This window comes from Lipophrys pholis, assembly GCF_963383615.2.
Source record: "Lipophrys pholis genome assembly, chromosome: 19".
Taxonomy (NCBI): Eukaryota; Metazoa; Chordata; class Actinopteri; order Blenniiformes; family Blenniidae; genus Lipophrys; species Lipophrys pholis.
Window position 1 is genome coordinate 14,145,675 of NC_137647.1, and position 19,120 is coordinate 14,164,794.

The window sequence follows — 19,120 nt, forward strand, 5'->3', positions numbered from 1 at the left end:
GATAAAACAAACCTAGACATAAAAGATAGATATGAAAGGAAGATATTTGGTCACTGGCATATAACATGTACACTGAAATACAACAATTCTGATGCTAATGATAACAGACGATTCATCATTTAATGAGAACACCGATGATAATGTGCTTGAATACAGTTTCATTTGGTTTACAGGTACGGAAGTTGCATAATTAATCAGTTGTGATTACATTGAAGCGCTCAATGACAATCTAGACTGAATCAACCAATCTGAAGATTTTAGCATTTTCACCGAACGAAACAGAAATTAACATACAGATGGATTTCTCAAGGCTATTTTGAGTTTTTCCTTGACTTCTGTAGATATTTTATTTCATTGTTTTTTTTGTTTTTTTTTTAGAACACCTGTCATTTACACATCACTCAAAGTAAAGGAATAGAAATATTACCGGCAATAATGTCATTTCTCAGATGTGTTGTGTCACTTGGTCAAAGCTGGACTGAGTCAGTCCAGAATGAGTCAATACAGCGTTTCATCTCTTTAACGTGAAATGTGGCATACACATTGTGTATCTGCAGTTAACAAATGAAAGTATCCTACATAAAATATATGTAAAAACTTTTCAAATTGTTTATTAAATGAGAATAAATGACTTGCACAAAAAAAAACCTTTGAAAGAGAGAAACACATTTGTGGTCACTTTCAGGTTAGATTTCAATATCAATCAAGACAGCAAGTTGGGTGGTGTGGAGTGGGTGTTGAGTCTGAGAGGAGCTTTTTGCAGGCCTCAGATGCATGTGGTCGCCGGTGGAAAATGTATTAAGCCCAGAATGTAGACCAAATTCAAAATTAAAGTGTGACACATTTGTCATGCTGCAAATTTACAGCTTACTTTGTGCAACTGATGAAAACACACGCAAAGACTTGAAGCACTACCTTTATGGGGCCTTCCCAATATGATCAACTATTTTCAAGCCAATTAACAAACCTCAACATTGCATCCATCTATCTTCGACACTGACTTTATCCAATTTAAGGTCACAGAGGGGCTGGAGCTGCTCCCAGGTGACTATGGGCCATGGCTTGGTAAACACTGGCAGGGCCATCACAGAGCAAATACATTGAGACAATCACACACACACTCACACTAACCGTAACCCTCTGTACAGCTTTAACTTATTGCAGCCTTGTGAAACCCCTACACATGTAACACTGCGTGCAAGGTAGGTTTTGGTGGACCCACAAAAAGAAACGCAAGCTCCCACTCACAAACTGCAAGCACTTATAAAGCTTGTTAACAAATGTAGAAGTTACATAACACAAATGATGCAATTACATATATTTAATCTGTTTTCATGTTTTCAGTTTATTACTGTCAAAAAGTTAAAAGGCAATCTTGGCGGGTAAACAAATCAGTTTTCAATTCATTCATTCATTCATTCATTCATTCATTCATTCATTCATTCATTTATTTATTTATTTATTTATTTATTTATTTAACCAGGTAAATTATTTGAGGTCAACCTGGATATTTCCAAACTCTTCAGTCTTTCAATTTAAATATAATTTTAGTGTCACTTAAATGTGGTAGTAAAAACTTGTTTGTGTTTTTTTTCTAAAATGAAAGGATGAAGTACCTGGCTGTGCTGTGGAAATGGACGCTCCCTTGGGTTTCCATCAGCAGCTTGGTGAGACATGAGTGTCCATTGCCAGACTCCCCCTTGTGGTATAATATCACAACTGTTAAAAAAGATAAAAAATAAAAAAAAGAAAGAAAAGAAAAAAAACACTGTGGCAGAGCGATAGAAACATGCAAAAGAAATAAAAAAAAAACCGTTTAGATGGGTTACTGATTTCAAACGGACTTTAATGGGAGCCCAGAGTGATATCAGAAGGTGAGGGTTGTTCCTTCACTCTCTCTCCCCTCAGGGTTTCCCCTCACACTGCAGTTCATCCTCCGCTGGCACTCCACACACTCCGAAGAGTGCAAGTCTAAACTCCAACTCAGTAGCTGATCAGAACCAGGTGGGTAGGCCTCCATGTGCTTTCCATTTGTCCAGGATGTAAATGGATTCAATTAGATCCAAATGCACAACCTGTCAGCCAGGGGGAAGTGGCAGACTTTCAAAGGCCATTAGATTATGGACAGGATTTGGAATAAAAACTTCACTGCCTTGGATTGTGCCATTAAATTGGTTGATGTGAAACTATTGAAGTGATTTGAGGTTGCATGCCTACTGCGTGCTATTCATGTGGGTGCAAATTATGTCACAGACACACACACACACACACACACACACACACACACACACACACACACACACACACACACACACACATACACACACTCAAATTAACATTAGCAGCCCCCCCCCCCCCTTCTTTCCTCGTCCATGTTTTTCTGCCTCACTCGAGCACACGGTCTAACACATACAGATGCGAACACACAAATAATCCACATAAAGATGTAGTGTGTGCTGAGACATGGTGCCAGTGGTGTCACAAACTTGACTCCATTTCAGACAGGAGCTCTCACAGCTTTAAAGTCGAATGACTCCATCAGTCATGGCTGTTAAGAAGCCTTACCATATAAATTAAAGACTTCCAGCAAAATTGACTGACTGCGACACGTTTCCTTTGTTTTGGTCCGCTGGAACAATGCAGTGTCTATAGTAAACATTCCGTTTCAGTCAGTCGCCTCTGTGAATGTGTCAGATGCAGCGTCAGTGGAGCCTGTTGAAGGAAAATGCTGCAACAGAGTAATTAAACGTTAAAGCTTTTTTCACACGTCTGTTCGGCCACGTGCTTTAACGGGCTTAGCAGATGTGTTAAATACACAGTAGTTTCACTCATCAAGACCTGGGGAGGGGGAGGGGCAGGTGAAAACAAAGGACTTGCCAACCACATGCAGGCAACACATAGGAGAAATGGTTCAGATGACCTCTTATGATTTTAATGTAGAGAGCCTTCACTTTACATGCCTGATATAGAAGTGAATCAATGGCACATTTCTAAGTCATTATTATCAATCACCATTGCTTAAGACACCCTAATGAGCTCATTAGATACAATGAACACCAGATTGATTGCAAAATGGGGCAAGTAAAAAGTAAGATGTAGAGTAGAAGGTGATGGAGGAGAAAGGAAATAGGTCTTATGGATCACTCCAGAAAGAAGAACTGGGTGAAATTAAATGAGTAAGAGACAGGTCATGTGTCTTGAGCTGTATTTCAAATTCTGCTTTTTCTCCCCCGAAAATGTCATTATTTTTATCTCCTCCGTTCATTTTTACCAACCCATACAGACATATCGGATCTCCTGATATGCAGGGGTGATTTCTGACAGCAACACATCATCAATCTGCTCAGGAAAGTCACTGCAATGCTCCGATAGAATATTATGACTTACTGAGCAGCCCAAGGCAGATTGAAGAAGAAAAAGTAGTAAAAACAGAAGTAAATGAACAATAGGAGCCAAGTAGTAGGAGCGAGAAAGATGAGAAGAGAGTTTCAAGTGGGTGATTTGGGGCAAAAAGTCCTTCATCTTGGGCCAACCTGATAGGCCAGACATATGCAACTAAACCCTCGGGTGATGGATTTTGGTTGCTGAGATGCCACAGTGGATTGAGGATTTAAAATGTGTAAGTATGGTCAGCGTAAAGCAGCAGCTTCCCACTCTGTTCCCACCTAGGATGGAACAGATGTGCTCACAGTTCCAGCTGTTGCCAGATGTGGACTTTAAAAAAAAAAAAAAAAAACATCTGCGTGAGCTGTTCCATTGCATGCATGTATGCGTCAAAATAACACATAAAAAAGAAAGGTACTTTGAAAAAAGGCTTACATGAGTCAAATTGAGTGATGTCACTATTTTTGATGATTTGATCCTGACACTTTTCTTTCCAATTATTCCCTTTCGGGATTATGGAAGATCCCGATAGCCTCGGGGTGCAGGTTGGCTGTTTTACAGGAAGAAAACCGGCTAAATGCTTAATTACTGGAGCGTGATTTGAAGAAGACTTTCAGCGCCTTGTCATATTTTTATCCATCCAAAAGCAAATCGCAAACTGAAGCAGCACAAAGAGTTTGATCTTCAGTGCTGCTGCCGCCATTCATCCACAGAATCATACTGACACACAGACAGCATTCATATAAGGTGGCTTTATACTGATAGCAATAGAGCCTTCTTTTTTGCGCTCTCCAGCACACACACACACACACACACACACACACACACACACACACACACACACACACGCATCGTGTTTTTACTACCTTTTTCCCCAGCTGAAAATATCTCACCAATAGATTGGATACCTATAAAGCCAAAAAAAGAATTAAAAGAGGAAAGTCATCTTTTGTATGATCCCAGCATATAAAACCTGATGAGACATATAAAGCTATAAAGTGTTATGAGACCCCAGAAGACGGCAGATTTAAATGTGCAAGGGCGATTTCCACCAATAAAGGTGGAGACAGCGGTTGCTCCACCGCTGTGTTCTGCTCCACCAGGCGAAGAGAATGGTCTGAATAGATTTCAGCAACCTTCATAAAGCCCGGACTAAATCCACCTCACAAAGAGGAATAGAAACCAAGCCAATCAATTAATGCCCCCCAACAATAATGAGCACAGACAGGGAGAAATGCTTTCAAACCCCGTGCACGCCTGAAACTTGCTGGGTTTCAAAGTCCTTTGGCATTGAGCTGTAGAGTCAGGGTCTCCGCTCTGCATGTTCACGGCTGCTTTCTTTATGTGTGTGGGTGTGTGTGTGTGTGGTTGTGCGTGCGTGCGTGCGTGTGTGTGTGTTCATGAGTCTGTGTTCTAATGTAGCTGTGTGCGTATGCCTGCGTTGAAAACCTAACCATTGAATGACTACATTCAACAGAGCCCCGTGCTCTTTAAATGCCAATGAAAATAAAGAAAGGGAAATTGTAGGCACTCTGAAGCAACAGGGAAAAAACCAACAGAGCGGGACAGAGAAAGCAAAACCTCAGAGAGCCAAGAGAGACTTCATAAGGTTTAGAAGCCCTCCACTCAAATATATAGGGCCCATAAATCCTCCACTTAATGTCCTCTGGGCATCACACTTTATGGGTAGTGACAATGACAGTGAGTGACTCTTTGTAAAAAAAAAAGTTAATCAACACAGCAGATTTCAACAAGACCGTCTGGACAAACTCCAGCTTTTAGTCTTTCGAAAACCTCCATTCCGGTAATGAAAGTTGACATTACGCTCTGTTGCACTACACAAGTCATTCACAGGGATGTAAAATATTATGTTTCCACTGAAGTTTGGAAGGAGTAAATCATTAAATACGAGGCAGCCAGCCCAATACATGATACTGTGGTGTTGAGAAGAACATAAACACTGATGCCTGAATTTGCGTTAGGTTTCTTTTTGGCGTCTCTGTCCAGATGCCTGTTTGATCCCTAAAACACTATCTACAACTGCGTGTACAACCATCCAAGATATGTTGTGTTTAAGTATCAGGGATCAACATTATCAGTGATCGTTTGGGAAGAGTGGCCTCTTTCAAAGGGGTAAATTATTAATGCACAAAGCTGTATGGAGTGTTATAGTGTATTTGAGCGAACGACCTCATGCACTTTTGGGGATCTCAACTTCTACTATCATTGACAGAGAGTAACTGTGAGTTCTCTTCTAGCTAGTTGAGACATGTACAATCTTCGAAACACCCCTGCTTCAGTGTGGAAACAAGGGAAAATACCGGATCGGACTTATTACGTCACTTGTGTGTGTGGGTGCGTGTGCGTGCGTGTAGTTACATTCATTCATTTCCTGTCGACTTACTTTAAGCTGTAACTACTATTTGCCCAATCCAAGCCCTTATTCTAACCTGAAGGTAATCTTAACACAAACCCGACAAGGCCACACACATACGCACGTACGTACACATCGTGTTTTCATTTCCAATTATTTTCTGCCGACCAACTGTACGTGCCACTTGGCTTTTCCTTAACCTTGACCCTTACCTTAACTGTAACTTAACCGCAACACAAGTTTAACCTTTAAACATGTGTTCCCCTTCTGACCTCTCTCTCTCTCTCTCTCTCTCTCTCTCTCTCTCTCTCTCTCTCTCTCTCTCTCTCTCTCTCTCTCTCTCTCTCTCTCTCACACACACACACACACACACACACACCAAGCAGATGTTAACAACAGAGGCCCCCGGCTTCAAACTGGGGGGGGTTTCTCACTGTGAAGGTGTGAATGCTAACCACTACACCAATGTGCCGCTCGAAGTCCATCATTCCTCTTAATTATCAAAACAAATCATGTACTCACCCACTAGGAATCCAGGCTTTGGCCTCACCAAACTGATCATCAACACGGCCGAGTCCCAACTCCTGTTTGCTGCTCTTCCAGTCAGGTGAGTGTTGCGAGGTGTCACCCAGTGAGCTATCGATCAGGTTTTTTGTGCAAGTCGATGCCAGGGGCAACTTTGTGAGGAAGTTGATTGGGCAGACTAAAGGTTAATTTCCCTTTGAATTTTTTTTTTTAAACACAAATTCTACAGAGTGTAATACAGTTTAGTTTGTACATCCTGGTTATGAACTGCTAAATGATATAGAAAATGTTACAAGACAAATGTATATCTATAAGAGAAGTTCTGATATGAATTCTAAGCAAAATTGGCTGCACAGTGATACTCTTTAAATGAAGTTACACACAAGTTTCCTATTTCACACAGATTTTTTTCTTCCCAAGCTATTGAAAGTTCAAAGTTCAAACCATCATCCTATTTAAAACTGAGACAGGAGTCGCTAATAGAAAGGGCTATAGGTTACACATTTCTGAAATTATTAGAGGTACCTTTAACATCAAAATAATCATAAACAGTTATGGAGGTTTAAGACATCTAATATACGCGATATCGGTTATTTATGTTTATTGCGTCAGCATTTGAAAGTCAGTCAACACAGCCCTTATTATCTTTCTTGCTTTGAATGAATGACCAAAATGTTGGTACTATAAACATATATGAGTTTACAGAACTAAAAAACATCCACACCCTTAAAATGAAAAAAAAAAAACAAGAACACTGTAAATGTATTCCATTGTACTCTAAAATAAACCCTCTGGTATTATTGCAATGTATCAGTCCTTTCAAGGCCATGCAAAGGGAGTAGATTCTCTCCCGAACGAAATAGATCTTCATTTTATCTATGTTTGTGAAACACTAGCACCCAGGCTTTTAGGACAGAACAAGGTTGGACTTTGTGTATAGTGTTCATGGGAACCCGTTTCTCTTCTGGTTTAATGGTTACTCATGTTTTTACACCCCCCACGTTGTAACTGGTCCAGCATGAACAAGTGCGCGCCATCAGTCATTGTGGCATTGATGTGTTTCAACCATCATGCGGATGCCCAAACGATACTCTGTCCAAGGATTACTCACTGCTTTTTTTGGAGACTCCGTTTGTTTTTCTATTTTCTCCATATATCCATGACCGCACATATCCCGTCTCTGTGATGTCAGCCCTTTTTCTCTCCATGTTTGTGGTTGTTCACAGTCGGTCTTGATGCCTCATCAAGTTGTCATGGCCTTGTAGCTTTTATGGCATTCCTTTCTTTATGTCCGGGAGGTTTTCTTTTCTTTTGCAGCAGCATACACCGACTATGCTGTAAAATAATGCCATCAATAGACCAAATGCTTTGAGGTGCGCTCAAGGCCAGGTTCGGTTGTGTCGATATTGAAGGAGTTCGCTTTGGGTATTGTGTGAGAGAAAACAAAGAAAGTTTCCCTGACACAAAGCGGCGTGGGAGTGAAAAACACAAGGAGTGAGCAGGGGAAAGTTTGGTGGCCTTGGTTTTCACGTTAATCAGAGGAGTGATCATCAATAGTGAGAGGAAGAGGGAGGGATGGTGACTGAGTGACTGCTTGCCCACCAGATGTGATAGATGTCTTTAATAACCTCTGGCTGCTTTTTTAGTGTCCTCCAGGATTTGTTGTTATTAAGAACTAGGTCTTATTATGATGACCACCACTCCCGACGTCTCCCACGTCACGCTGGGCGTCAGTCCAGACAGTCAAAATAAACACAAAGTCAAAAAGCCCCCTGTACTTGTGCTGATGTGGCACTTGTTGATATTGCCAGCGTCTCTCTCGGTCTTGAAGGAGGAACATAAGAAGCAACGAGGAGAAAACAGAACCTCCTGCTTCGCTGATAACCTGTTGAATCAGTTGGACTCTGAACCCCGTAGCCACTGATGAAACATCACTAAATTATGGGGGAAATTGCAAAAGCATCCTCAGGTAAATCGTGTATGATGGTTTCAATAAGTACTGCCATTATGCTGTGGATGGAGGGAGGGAGAGGAGCAAACTGGGAATAAATGCAGGAGCGCGGGAGCCATAAGAACTTCAGCTCATCACTGCTAAAAAAACAAAATGAGAACATTTTATTGTACTTCCATTTCTTTTGCGAATAACAATCACAAACACTCTCTCCAGTAGTGTGTCTAAGTAGCTTGAAGCTCTATCACAGACGTAGAGTTGGTGAAGACCCATGTTTTATTAATTTGCAGATGAGCTCAGCTATTGATGGCGTTGGCCGCCCATGGGTTCAATTAGGATAATACAGGGAGAGGGGCAGATTATGGGCGGCTATTTAAGTGAGGGTATATCTCTTCATGACAGTTATAGTCCAAATGCAACAAATTGCACCTTGGTGACTGTGAGCGGCGCCATATCGGTCCTCTGGTGATGAAACATGCCAGTGTGGCAGGTCAGCCGTGTGGAGACGACACGGGGCTGTGTGAACCATGTAGCCTGTCCTCACTGAGCTAACAACACAGGCCTGAGTGCAGCTTATTCCCATTCAGTTAATAGGGGCCATTTAGAAAACAGCGGTCTATACGGTGGTGCACTGAGTGCACGCTCTACCCAGTCAACCCTGAACAGTCCCACTTAGCACAACTCCCTCTAAACTATTGCACTTCTTCTCTGCAGCACTCTCTGGATTGAAAGCCTGCGAGCATTGACAGCCCAACAGAGCAAAACTGAACCATGTAAACATCACGTTTTACAAATACGAGACAGCTTGTGAGAATATTCTCCTCAAGCATCCATAAAAAAAACGAAATGGTTATGGCCTCTACGTGACGCACAATATTGCTCACAATGTTTTGTTCCGTCTTCTGGGTGGAACATTTATTATGACGGATCGGACGCCTTGACAGTAACTTCGCTCCGCGGTGAAAACAGTCGACTGTACATTGTGACAGGAATTCATTGCGTGAAACTGAGTACAGAGGCCGTAAAATGGAACTGGGGACGCTGACCCACGTATGTGGGGGCCGTCAGTTATCTCGCACTCGTCCGTATGGTCCGTTGAAAACTTTAAAACCGCAGACGGCTCCGTAGAGTATAGCGCCGCTGTTTGCTTTCTTTTGCTTGGGGAAGGGACGACTGTTTCTCAGCTGCATTGGAGCAGCATGTTTAGGCTACGGTCGCTGAGATAGCCCAGTCCCCTTCTCCACACCCTGACAGAAGCGTTTGAGGGAGGAAGACTGAGCACTTACTGGAGCGGTGCAGGTTGACTGATACAGGATAAAGGAGATGATCCTCAGATTTTGTTTTCCACCCAAGAGCAGGTCCTTTCAATTTAAGTGCTGTTCTTTATCAGCTGTGTGTTGTTTTTGGTTTTTAACAACTGCTGTTCTCCAGTGGAGTCAGCTGGCTTTGACACCACCCACTTTCCTTCGAATAAGAAAATCGGCCATTTGTGTAAAAATTAATGATAAAGGCCAACTGTAAAATGAATATTAAAAACAACACCCGATGTTCTACCATCAACCATCTTGATTCCTGACCTGTGAAGCACTTCATCAGCCAGACCCACTAACCCTTCCCTCTCCTTGTTTGCCTGCCTTTCCATGTCCGTCACTCCAGCCAGGCCGGGGCATTAGGCCACCGCTAATGTGCTTGGTGGGTCATTAATTTCTAGGATGGCCATGGGGGCACCAGAGCAGGCGAGCTTTGTTGTTGGATATTAGGTGAAATGGTGGTAGGGAGGCAAAGCAGATGTTTGTGTTGGCTAGCCAGAGGAAAAAAAAAAAGAGGAAAAGAAAAAGAAATGCAATGCCAACCCAATCACCATCTCAAGCCAGGCAACAGCTGCTCAAATATATACTTCAAACAAAGGCTGGCTACGTGAAGTAAGGGTGACCAGATCAACTTGAACCACCATGCTTTCCTTTCTCGTGTATTTTAGCCCCGGCATAACACGGGGAGGACGGTCAAGTATTTGTTTTCTGAAATAATTCCCGGACAAGCGCGATATTTCAAGGAGATTTTCATATTTGCAAGTCTTGAAGCTTAAGGTGAACTGGACACTGATGAATGCAAAACACACATAAGGTTGTCTGCTTTCCCGTACTGTGTAGAGCTGGTGTTCGCTGGGCGCTCACCTTTTGAGGAGAGATGGGAATCAGCAGAGAGGGCACGGAAGGAAAGAAGCCACAGACTAACCCAGATTTTGTTCCTCTTCTCTCTGGCCATGGTAAAAATATAACAATGTATGCGCATACATAGACCCAAGAACAAGGACAGTGCATTTAACTCTCTCCTGCTTCTCCACCCAAGTGATAGGAGCCATTCATCATCGCCCACCTCCATATCTGTGCGCTGCAAGGGAAGGACAGTGTGAGAGTGAGTGTCTGTATGTTTGTGTGCACGAAAACAGATTAAAGATAAATATCTTCTACATAGGCCACACGTCGAGATCCGGTTATGAATTGTACACCGCCAGGAAGTCCAGCTAACACTCAGAGTGTGCTGCCCTCTACTGTTTCCATCACAGCTGTTTGTGCATAAAACATCTGCTGTGGAATGGATAAATAGAAACCCTTGCAAATAATCTGAATATTGGTTAATGTATTGATTAAACTAAGACATTAGTAGAAGTAAAGAAGCATGCAAGGTACAAAAACATAACTGTTAATGTCAATTTATGTCTTGACCTCAATTATAAACGACCTTAGTCGTGGCAGAAGTAAACATTGCAGTGGTGTAAGTGGCAATGACTTGCCATGGTGGGAGCAGGAGAATAAATCCTCATCAGGCATTTCAGTATGAGAATGAAGCATCTGGTTCTGTAAATACACTTTTTGTATTTGTAGGAAAGTTTGAAACAAAACAGATTTTTGGTGTTTAACTTTTATTGTGTTTCAATCTATTAAAAGAAAAAGGTTGATAAAAGTGTCTCTTTCTTTGTTTCAGTAAATCTGGGGTGCCTCCACTCTGAGACACTTCTACTGATCCACAGGCAGCAAAACTGATCAAAGCATTCTGAGGCAGATCTGGGAGAGGATCTAGTCTTCTGAGTAATGTTTGTTGCACAGGTGCCTTCACAATATTAAACAGGATAAGGTATTATAGTTTCCTCAATTGATGTATGATATTATGGGGGTAATTTCTATTTTTCCGAGGAAGGTTGGGTCTATAGCCCCTCGCTCCCCCCGTGATTTCCATTTTTGATGGGTAAATGCTTCGCAATAAGAACAAAACATACTCGAATCAGGTACAGGGTTATTCATTTTGCACTTACAATAAACATACACCATGCTGTTTAATTGAATTTGATCAATAGTTAAGAAAAGCTGCATTTACTCTACTATAACAATGTATTTATTTTTAATACACATTGTTTATTATCAGGTGTTAAACATATTAGCATAAGCTGCTGGTAATTGCATCCTTGCAAGTGTAATTACAAAGCATCTGCATGGCTCTTATGTGACCGTTGTGTGGATGATACAAAAGCATTGCTTAAAGAGACATATTGCTGATGACAGAGACTCGCATGCAGCTTTCTAATCGCCTCCTTCTATATGTTGCTGTACTTCAGTTAATAAGGAGCCATGCACCTGAGGAAGGAGCTTTGTTGTCACCAGGCAGGGACATTTCCAATCCGGAATTTTCAATGGCTCATTTGTCATCTCTAATTTAGTAGAGGTGGAGCGAGAGAATCAAAGGAGGCAAGTAATGAGGACCTCGCAATAGCCAGCATGGTAACCGTGGTTACATGCGGTGCATTAATGTATGTAATCTGTTACTGTAGCCGTGACAAGGACACGTAGTGTGCTAATTAAAGAAACCTTTCACTGCTCCTCCCCTCGACTCAGGTCATGTCTCATTAAAGATGGTCGAGGTACACAGGGAGTCATTCATTACTGGCTATTTGGAGAAAAAACAGAAGGGTAGAAGGGATTCCTGCAGGCACAAATATTACCCAGTAGGCAGACCTGCGAGGTATTTCCTATAGTATGAATAGACAATAGTCAGCTCACCTCTTAAAGTAATACATAAAACCGACCTCAAGGGTACTGCAGAGAGTTAAGAATGGTCTCTTGGTAGAAACTGAATGGCTGGAATTTGACAAAATCATGAAAATAAAGTCTATAAAGTTCGGTGAGCTGAAGCAAAAAACAAAACAGATTAAACTATCAACATGCAGACAGGTCTCAAGCTAATGATTGAGGGACACTGCTAATTCAGTGGACACAAGCCAATGTCACTTCGACATTTAAGAAAAAATGACCGCCTTCATTCAGGTTTAACAGTGTGCTCCTCTTCCAATAAATGGGAGTTTCGAAAGATAGTAACTGTTATAATAGGTTTACCCAGCAGCTCGACAGCGGGCTTGCTCAGAACTAAATACAGTGGGGCAAAAAAGTATTTAGTCAGCCCCCGATTGTGCAAGTTCTCCCACTTAAAATGATGACAGAGGTCTGTAATTTTCATCAGGTACACTTCAACTGTGAGAGACAGAATGTGAAAAAAAAATCCAGGAATTCACATTGTAGGATTTTTAAGGAATTTATTCGTAAATTATGGTGGAAAATAAGTATTTGGTCAATAACAAAAATTCAACTCAATACTTTGTAATATAACCTTTGTTGGCAATAACAGAGGTCAAACGATTACTATAGGTCTTTACCAGGTTTGCACACACAGTAGCTGGTATTTTGGCCCATTCCTCCAGGCAGATCTTCTCGAGAGCAGTGATGTTTTGGGGCTGTCGCCGAGCAACACGGACTTTCAACTCCCTCCACAGATTTTCTATGGGGTTGAGGTCTGGAGACTGGCTAGGCCACTCCAGGACTTTCAAATGCTTCTTACGGAGCCACTCCTTCGTTGCCCGGGCGGTGTGTTTGGGATCATTGTCATGCTGGAAGACCCGGCCACGTTTCATCTTCAAAGCTCTCACTGATGGAAGGAGGTTTTGGCTCAAAATCTCACGATACATGGCCCCATTCATTATTTCCTTAACACGGATCAGTCGTCCTGTCCCCTTAGCAGAAAAACAGCCCCAAAGCATGATGTTTCCACCCCCATGCTTCACAGTATGTATGGTGTTCTTGGGATGCAACTCAGTATTCTTCTTCCTCCAAACACGACTAGTTGTGTTTATACCAAAAAGTTCTATTTTGGTTTCATCTGACCACATGAGATTCTACCAATCCTCTGCTGTATCATCCATGTGCTCTCTGGCAAACTTCAGACGGGCCTGGACATGCACTGGCTTAAGCAGGGGGACACGTCTGGCACTGCAGGATTTGATTCCCTGTCGGCGTAGTGTGTTACTGATGGTAACCTTTGTTACTTTGGTCCCAGCTCTCTGCAGGTCATTCACCAGGTCCCCCCGTGTGGTTCTGGGATTTTTGCTCACCGTTCTCATGATCATTTTGACCCCACGGGATGAGATCTTGCGTGGAGCCCCAGATCGAGGGAGATTATCAGTGGTCTTGTATGTCTTCCATTTTCTGATAATTGCTCCCACAGTTGATTTTTTCACACCAAGCTGCTTGCCTATTGTAGATTCACTCTTCCCAGTCTGGTGCAGGTCTACAATCCTTTTCCTGGTGTCCTTCGACAGCTCTTTGGTCTTGGCCATAGTGGAGTTTGGAGTCTGACTGTTTGAGGTTGTGGACAGGTGTCTTTTATACAGATAACGAGTTCAAAGAGGAGCCATAAATACAGGTAACAAGTGGAGGACAGAAGAGCTTCTTAAAGAAGAAGTTACAGGTCTGTGAGAGCCAGAGATCTTTCTTGTTTGAAGTGACCAAATACTTATTTTCCACCATAATTTACAAATAAATTCTTTAAAATTCCTACAATGTGAATTCCTGGATTTTTTTTTCACATTCTGTCTCTCACAGTTGAAGTGTACCTATGATGAAAATTACAGACCTCTGTCATCATTTTAAGTGGGAGAACTTGCACAATCGGTGGCTGACTAAATACTTTTTTGCCCCACTGTATGTTACGAATTTTCACCTGATTTGTTCGATAGGAAAAAAAAAACAACTTGAAGTTTGAAAGCGTTCTCAGTTCCACACCGCACCGATGTGTAACCTCGCTGGAAAAAAAAAAAGAAATGCTTAAACCATCTTTGCTCAAAAACAATAAATTTTATTTTTGAAATGAGGAAATATTCACAAGAAAAAAAAAGCAATGGCAGGTTATTATCATGTACAATACTAAATTACAAAAAAATATAATTAAAAAAAATAAACCATATCTTCAATACCATTTCTGGCACACTAGTTAAAAACGCCAAGCAGCCGAGCTTGTTCCTGGGTCGGTGCTTCAGTAACAGAACCAACCGAAGAGAAGGCAGCGCCTCACACCAGGACCTCGGGCTGCCTCGCTGGATGTTTAGTGCACAGGGATTTTCACACAGCAGCCTTACACGTGGTAGTGCATAGGCTGGATGGTTTGTCTGAAAGGTGGAACAGCAGTTTAGACGCTCCAGAATTACAGCAAATCAAGCCTGAAGAAGGTCTCTATTGTTCCTAAAAGCTGTGCTGCCACCCATCTGCCAACAAGAAGACCCCCATATGCTCTGCCTACACACACACACACGCAAACACACGCACCCCCGTTAATGAAAAAAGTGGATCGTCCGAGAATTAAATGGTAATGGTATCGTTTCGATATTTGATCACTCTAGTTTTCCATGATCACAGAAAAACCACTTTGTTCTCTTATGATCTCAGAGATTCACCAAATTCTCATCACTACTAGAAAACCAACCCAATATGTAGAATTGTGTGAAACAAGGTCATCTCCGTTTGAGATTGTTGCCGTCAGACGTTAAGTATCCATTTGAAAATGTACCAAAATAGGCTCTTTTCTTTGTAGCTGCATCACTTTATTGGTAAATTCTGATCAGATATTTCGACTCGTAACGTTCAACTGCTTTATTTGTTCAAAGTCGCACTTTGAAGTCACAGTGAGTGTCGTTACCTAAAAGCCGGGAGAAAACAGTGGTTCTGTCTCATCTCACTAAATTTAGAAATATACATATGCACACACGCAAGAGAATCTCCTGATGAGCTTTAAAAAAAAAAAAAAAAAAAAAAAAAAAAGATATATAAATGCTAAAAAGCCACAAGACTAGAGTAGAAGGTTTATGAAATGTTCATTCTGCACATAAACTCGAATGTGCTGATGAGAAAAAAATGTTGGCAAACATGTTGAAAAATCCCTGTGTTGGAGTGTAATGAAAACTAAACGCATGAGCCACTCTAAAACCAATCCCTCATGTCTACACCTTGAACCCTACACACTACGTTTAACTGAGCTGTACTGTCAGTCTACTGCCAGTTTTTGGAAATATTCTATTCGCTAAGTAAGGACGTAGAGCAAAGCCTCCCTGGCTTCTAAGTTCTCGCCAGAAGGTTCTACATTCCCCTGTAAAGGATCCCTGTCTGAAGGTCAAAGCACATAAGCAGTTCGAGACAAGTGCAAATCCTCCCTGAGACTGGTCCATGCACGCACACAGACATCTGATTCAACATCACACGGCCCAAGTACCCCACTACAAGACTAAACGAGTCAGACTGACCGGCCTAAATTTGTTTGGTGCCACATTTGCAGCGTCATTTTTTTTTTTTCTTTCAACATTTAAGACAAAAATACGAGGATTCATTATTATCATTAGTCACAACAAGGCTCTCGGAGCAGCATGTAAACCAGACTGGTCAGAAATTGGGGCAGATTAAAAAAAAAAAAAATGTTTGGAGTTGATCACACAGTTTTTATTGCTAAAATGATTATCACGTTGATTATTTGAATGATGAGCCCCTCCCACAAAGAAATCTGACCAGATGCTGCTATCCATCCACAGAACTGTGGCGCTGCGAGATGCCTCAGTAAACTGGAGATGGGTTGGGGAGGAGCCCGGTGAAGTGATTCAGCACGTGATGCTCTGACATGCTTCAGGGCATCAGTCCTCGGGCGGCACGCAGAGGAACACGACGGCATCATGTGTCTCTGAGCTGAGCTCGGCTATGCAGGCTCTGGAAGTGGGCCTCCTTCAGGATACGGTTGATGTGCAGGTACGTGATCGGGTCCGTTGAGCCGGCCGGCTCCGAGGAGTAGCCGGAGCTGAGGGGGCTGCAGGGACCCACAGCGCACCGACTGCTGCAGCTCCCGGCTGCATGTTCAATACTGCTGAGGCTGCTGCTGCTCTCACTGTTGGAGGACTGAAATGGAGATTTGGACATGAAGACAGCGCTCCATGAATATGAACATCAACGATGAGGGGGTTTAAAATTAAACTGGACATCAAGAAAAAGGGATGTAGTGAAATCCATCGCCTCAGCGCATATGACCTGACATATTTTACAAAACAAGAGAAGGACCCTCATTAACCATGCCCCTGAAGAGGATTACAAAATCAAGTATTTGGGCTTTTCAAAAGAACAAGTCCCCTTTAGTTAAGAAAAAAAAAACAACACAAGTGTTTGACCAAATCACGCGGTTTGTATTTGGTGGTGTAAAAGCTGTGAAAGTATCACCAAAAAAATGGAAAAGGTGGCCTCAATAGCTGTGAATCACACTTGTATGGTGAGAAAACCAAACAAGCCACTGATTTCTTTTTCAAGAACAGCCAGGAAAATATGAGCCCATATGCCAGAATTGATGTTGACACAGGCCAAAGTGCATGGATCTCATCTCATCAGGTCAAGCTGCTGTTTTGGCTCATATTCTTTAAGAAAACTACTATATAAGAAATGATTTTGACCAATGAAAGAGACATATTGCACTTATTGGAGTCCTTATTAAATCAAAGATTACATCATCAAAAACTCAGAGTGAAAACAAGCAACAACTACAATACTACTGCGACTCATCATACGACTTATACTAATTGAATTTCTACCTCAGAGTCCCAGGCATCCCTGCCTGGTTCAGGAGAGAGAGGGTGCGCTCTGCTTGGCCTCTTGGCTTGGGGCACCAGGTGGCCGCTCTCCTCATCACAGCCACTGCGCTGCCGTTTCCTGTTTGGGCAAAATCCAAAATATACACTTAAGAATGAGATGTACACATTTCACAGCAGTCCAACAAATCTATAAAGAGATCTGTAAGTGACATATGGGCTCACCAATCACCCGAAGCAGCGGGGTCAGTAGGTTTATTAAAAAAAACTAAGTAGTTTTCCATTCTGGTCTGTTTTAGCTTGTTTATAAATCTTCAAAACTGTAGTATTTAATATCTTTACATTATGCTGAATACAGTTTAATAAAGCTTAGTAAGGGCTGGGTTTGTTCCTTTTAAAAAAGGACATTTTCTTTTCCATCATCACAAGTGGAATTGTTGGGTATTTTCTCATAAAGCTGTCTTGAAATAGGCTCGTTGGCCAGTGTTGTATTTGGCGCTATACAAATAAAGTTGAATTGAATTGAACAGTGACTGTAAAGCAAACAAACGGGACTTCATCTAAAACAAATGAGGCAGTTAATATAATTGTCAGTGCAAACGATCTATACAGAAGCACCAACTAACAGACAAAGCGTCGATCAGTTAAGCGTCAGTTGAGTCCTGGTCTGGCCAGCTGCTGCTTCAATATATAATTAAATTACTAGCATATATTAATGACTGACGTAAGCTGTTCTCAAAGAAACACCAATCCAGGGATTTATTTTTTTGCCATATTTAACAACATAAACTTACAGAAGCTGCATGTGTCACTCACCTGCTATCAGTCAACATATGACGACACTTATTGATCCAGACGTATCGTTGTTTTTGTGATCAGTCCAGACCGCAAACCCTCGTTATCGCAGTGAGTTGATCGATGGCCTGTTACCTCAGTCAGGCTAACCTCGACTAGCTAGCTCCTTATGCCGAATAACGACACGATCCTGACATCCATGTTAACAGAACGATCAGCTACCGTTGTGATGTACGCCGACACTTCAGTGGAGCGTTAATTGTTTGACGGCTTGGGCGTTGACGATCTGCGATCCACTCCCAAGGGCTTTATCACTGCTTAATATAAGCTAATGCTAACCGCGAGCAACCGCTAAGATTGCTCTTGTTTACGCTTCAATAGCTGACTACACTTCATGGCCCGCATATCGCATCGATTATATCTTACAAGACAATGAATTGCCCCACATAAAGTTACTGGAACTATAATTTAATCTAACAAATGACACTTGCTCCTTACCACCACCACAACCAACCGGGACTGTTCTGTTTACATGCTACTGCGCATGCGCGGAGACCAGTCATGGAGGGTTTAAGTACTGCTGGGAAATGTTGTTATGTTACGAATCAAATTCCAGTTTTCTGTCCTTTTCGAGTATCAACGTATAATAAACGCTATAAATGATCATAAATACAATAAATATTAAGTCAATTTGTGCATGTCATTTTAATTGTGTTTGAAGCGTGTGAAATAAAGGTATTTTATAAAAAGATGACTAGTACGAGTTTTACACAAACGCAACATCAAATTGCCCAGGCGCACAATCTTCATTAGAATACAATAAAGTTTCTAACCAGTTCAGGCTGAATTCACAAATTTAAACACGTGTTTCATAACTGCCCTGTGAATATATAAGTGGTCTTGATCTGAGTCATCCAGATGATGCCGCTGTTGTAATAACAATGGCAATATTTTCAACACATTGGAGCCATTTTTTGATACAAGGGTTGAAGCAATGAATAAAACAAATATATGTATTAGTCAATAGGCTTCAGCTTATCTTTTTATTGTCGTTTTTATTATATAGTATAATCTTCTATAATGATGACAGTCGATGTGCTGGTTTTATTTTTTACGAGTATAACATTTAAAACGTAAAAAAAAAAAAAGAGAGAAA

At 41.6% G+C, this 19,120-nt stretch overlaps 1 protein-coding gene across 1 annotated transcript; it reads right to left on the reverse strand.

The window, feature by feature from the left end:
* Positions 1–14,396: 14,396 nt before the first annotated feature.
* LOC308125000 (protein VCF1) lies at positions 14,397–18,512 on the reverse strand. Its single transcript, XM_080488442.1, has 3 exons — positions 17,986–18,512; positions 17,173–17,290; positions 14,397–16,492 (listed from the first exon to the last, which is right to left on the reverse strand). Exons 1-3 carry the CDS (start codon positions 18,000–18,002, stop codon positions 16,271–16,273), a joined length of 357 nt encoding a protein of 118 aa, XP_080344568.1. The 5' UTR covers positions 18,003–18,512; the 3' UTR covers positions 14,397–16,270.
* Between the last annotated feature and the right edge of the window lie 608 nt (positions 18,513–19,120).

Excerpts from the sequence above, each read along its gene's own strand:
- LOC308125000 (XM_080488442.1), bottom strand. Across the intron at positions 16,493-17,172 it reads GGGATGCCTGGGACTCTGAG|TCCTCCAACAGTGAGAGCAG; the intron begins GTAGAAATTCAA and ends TCTCCATTTCAG.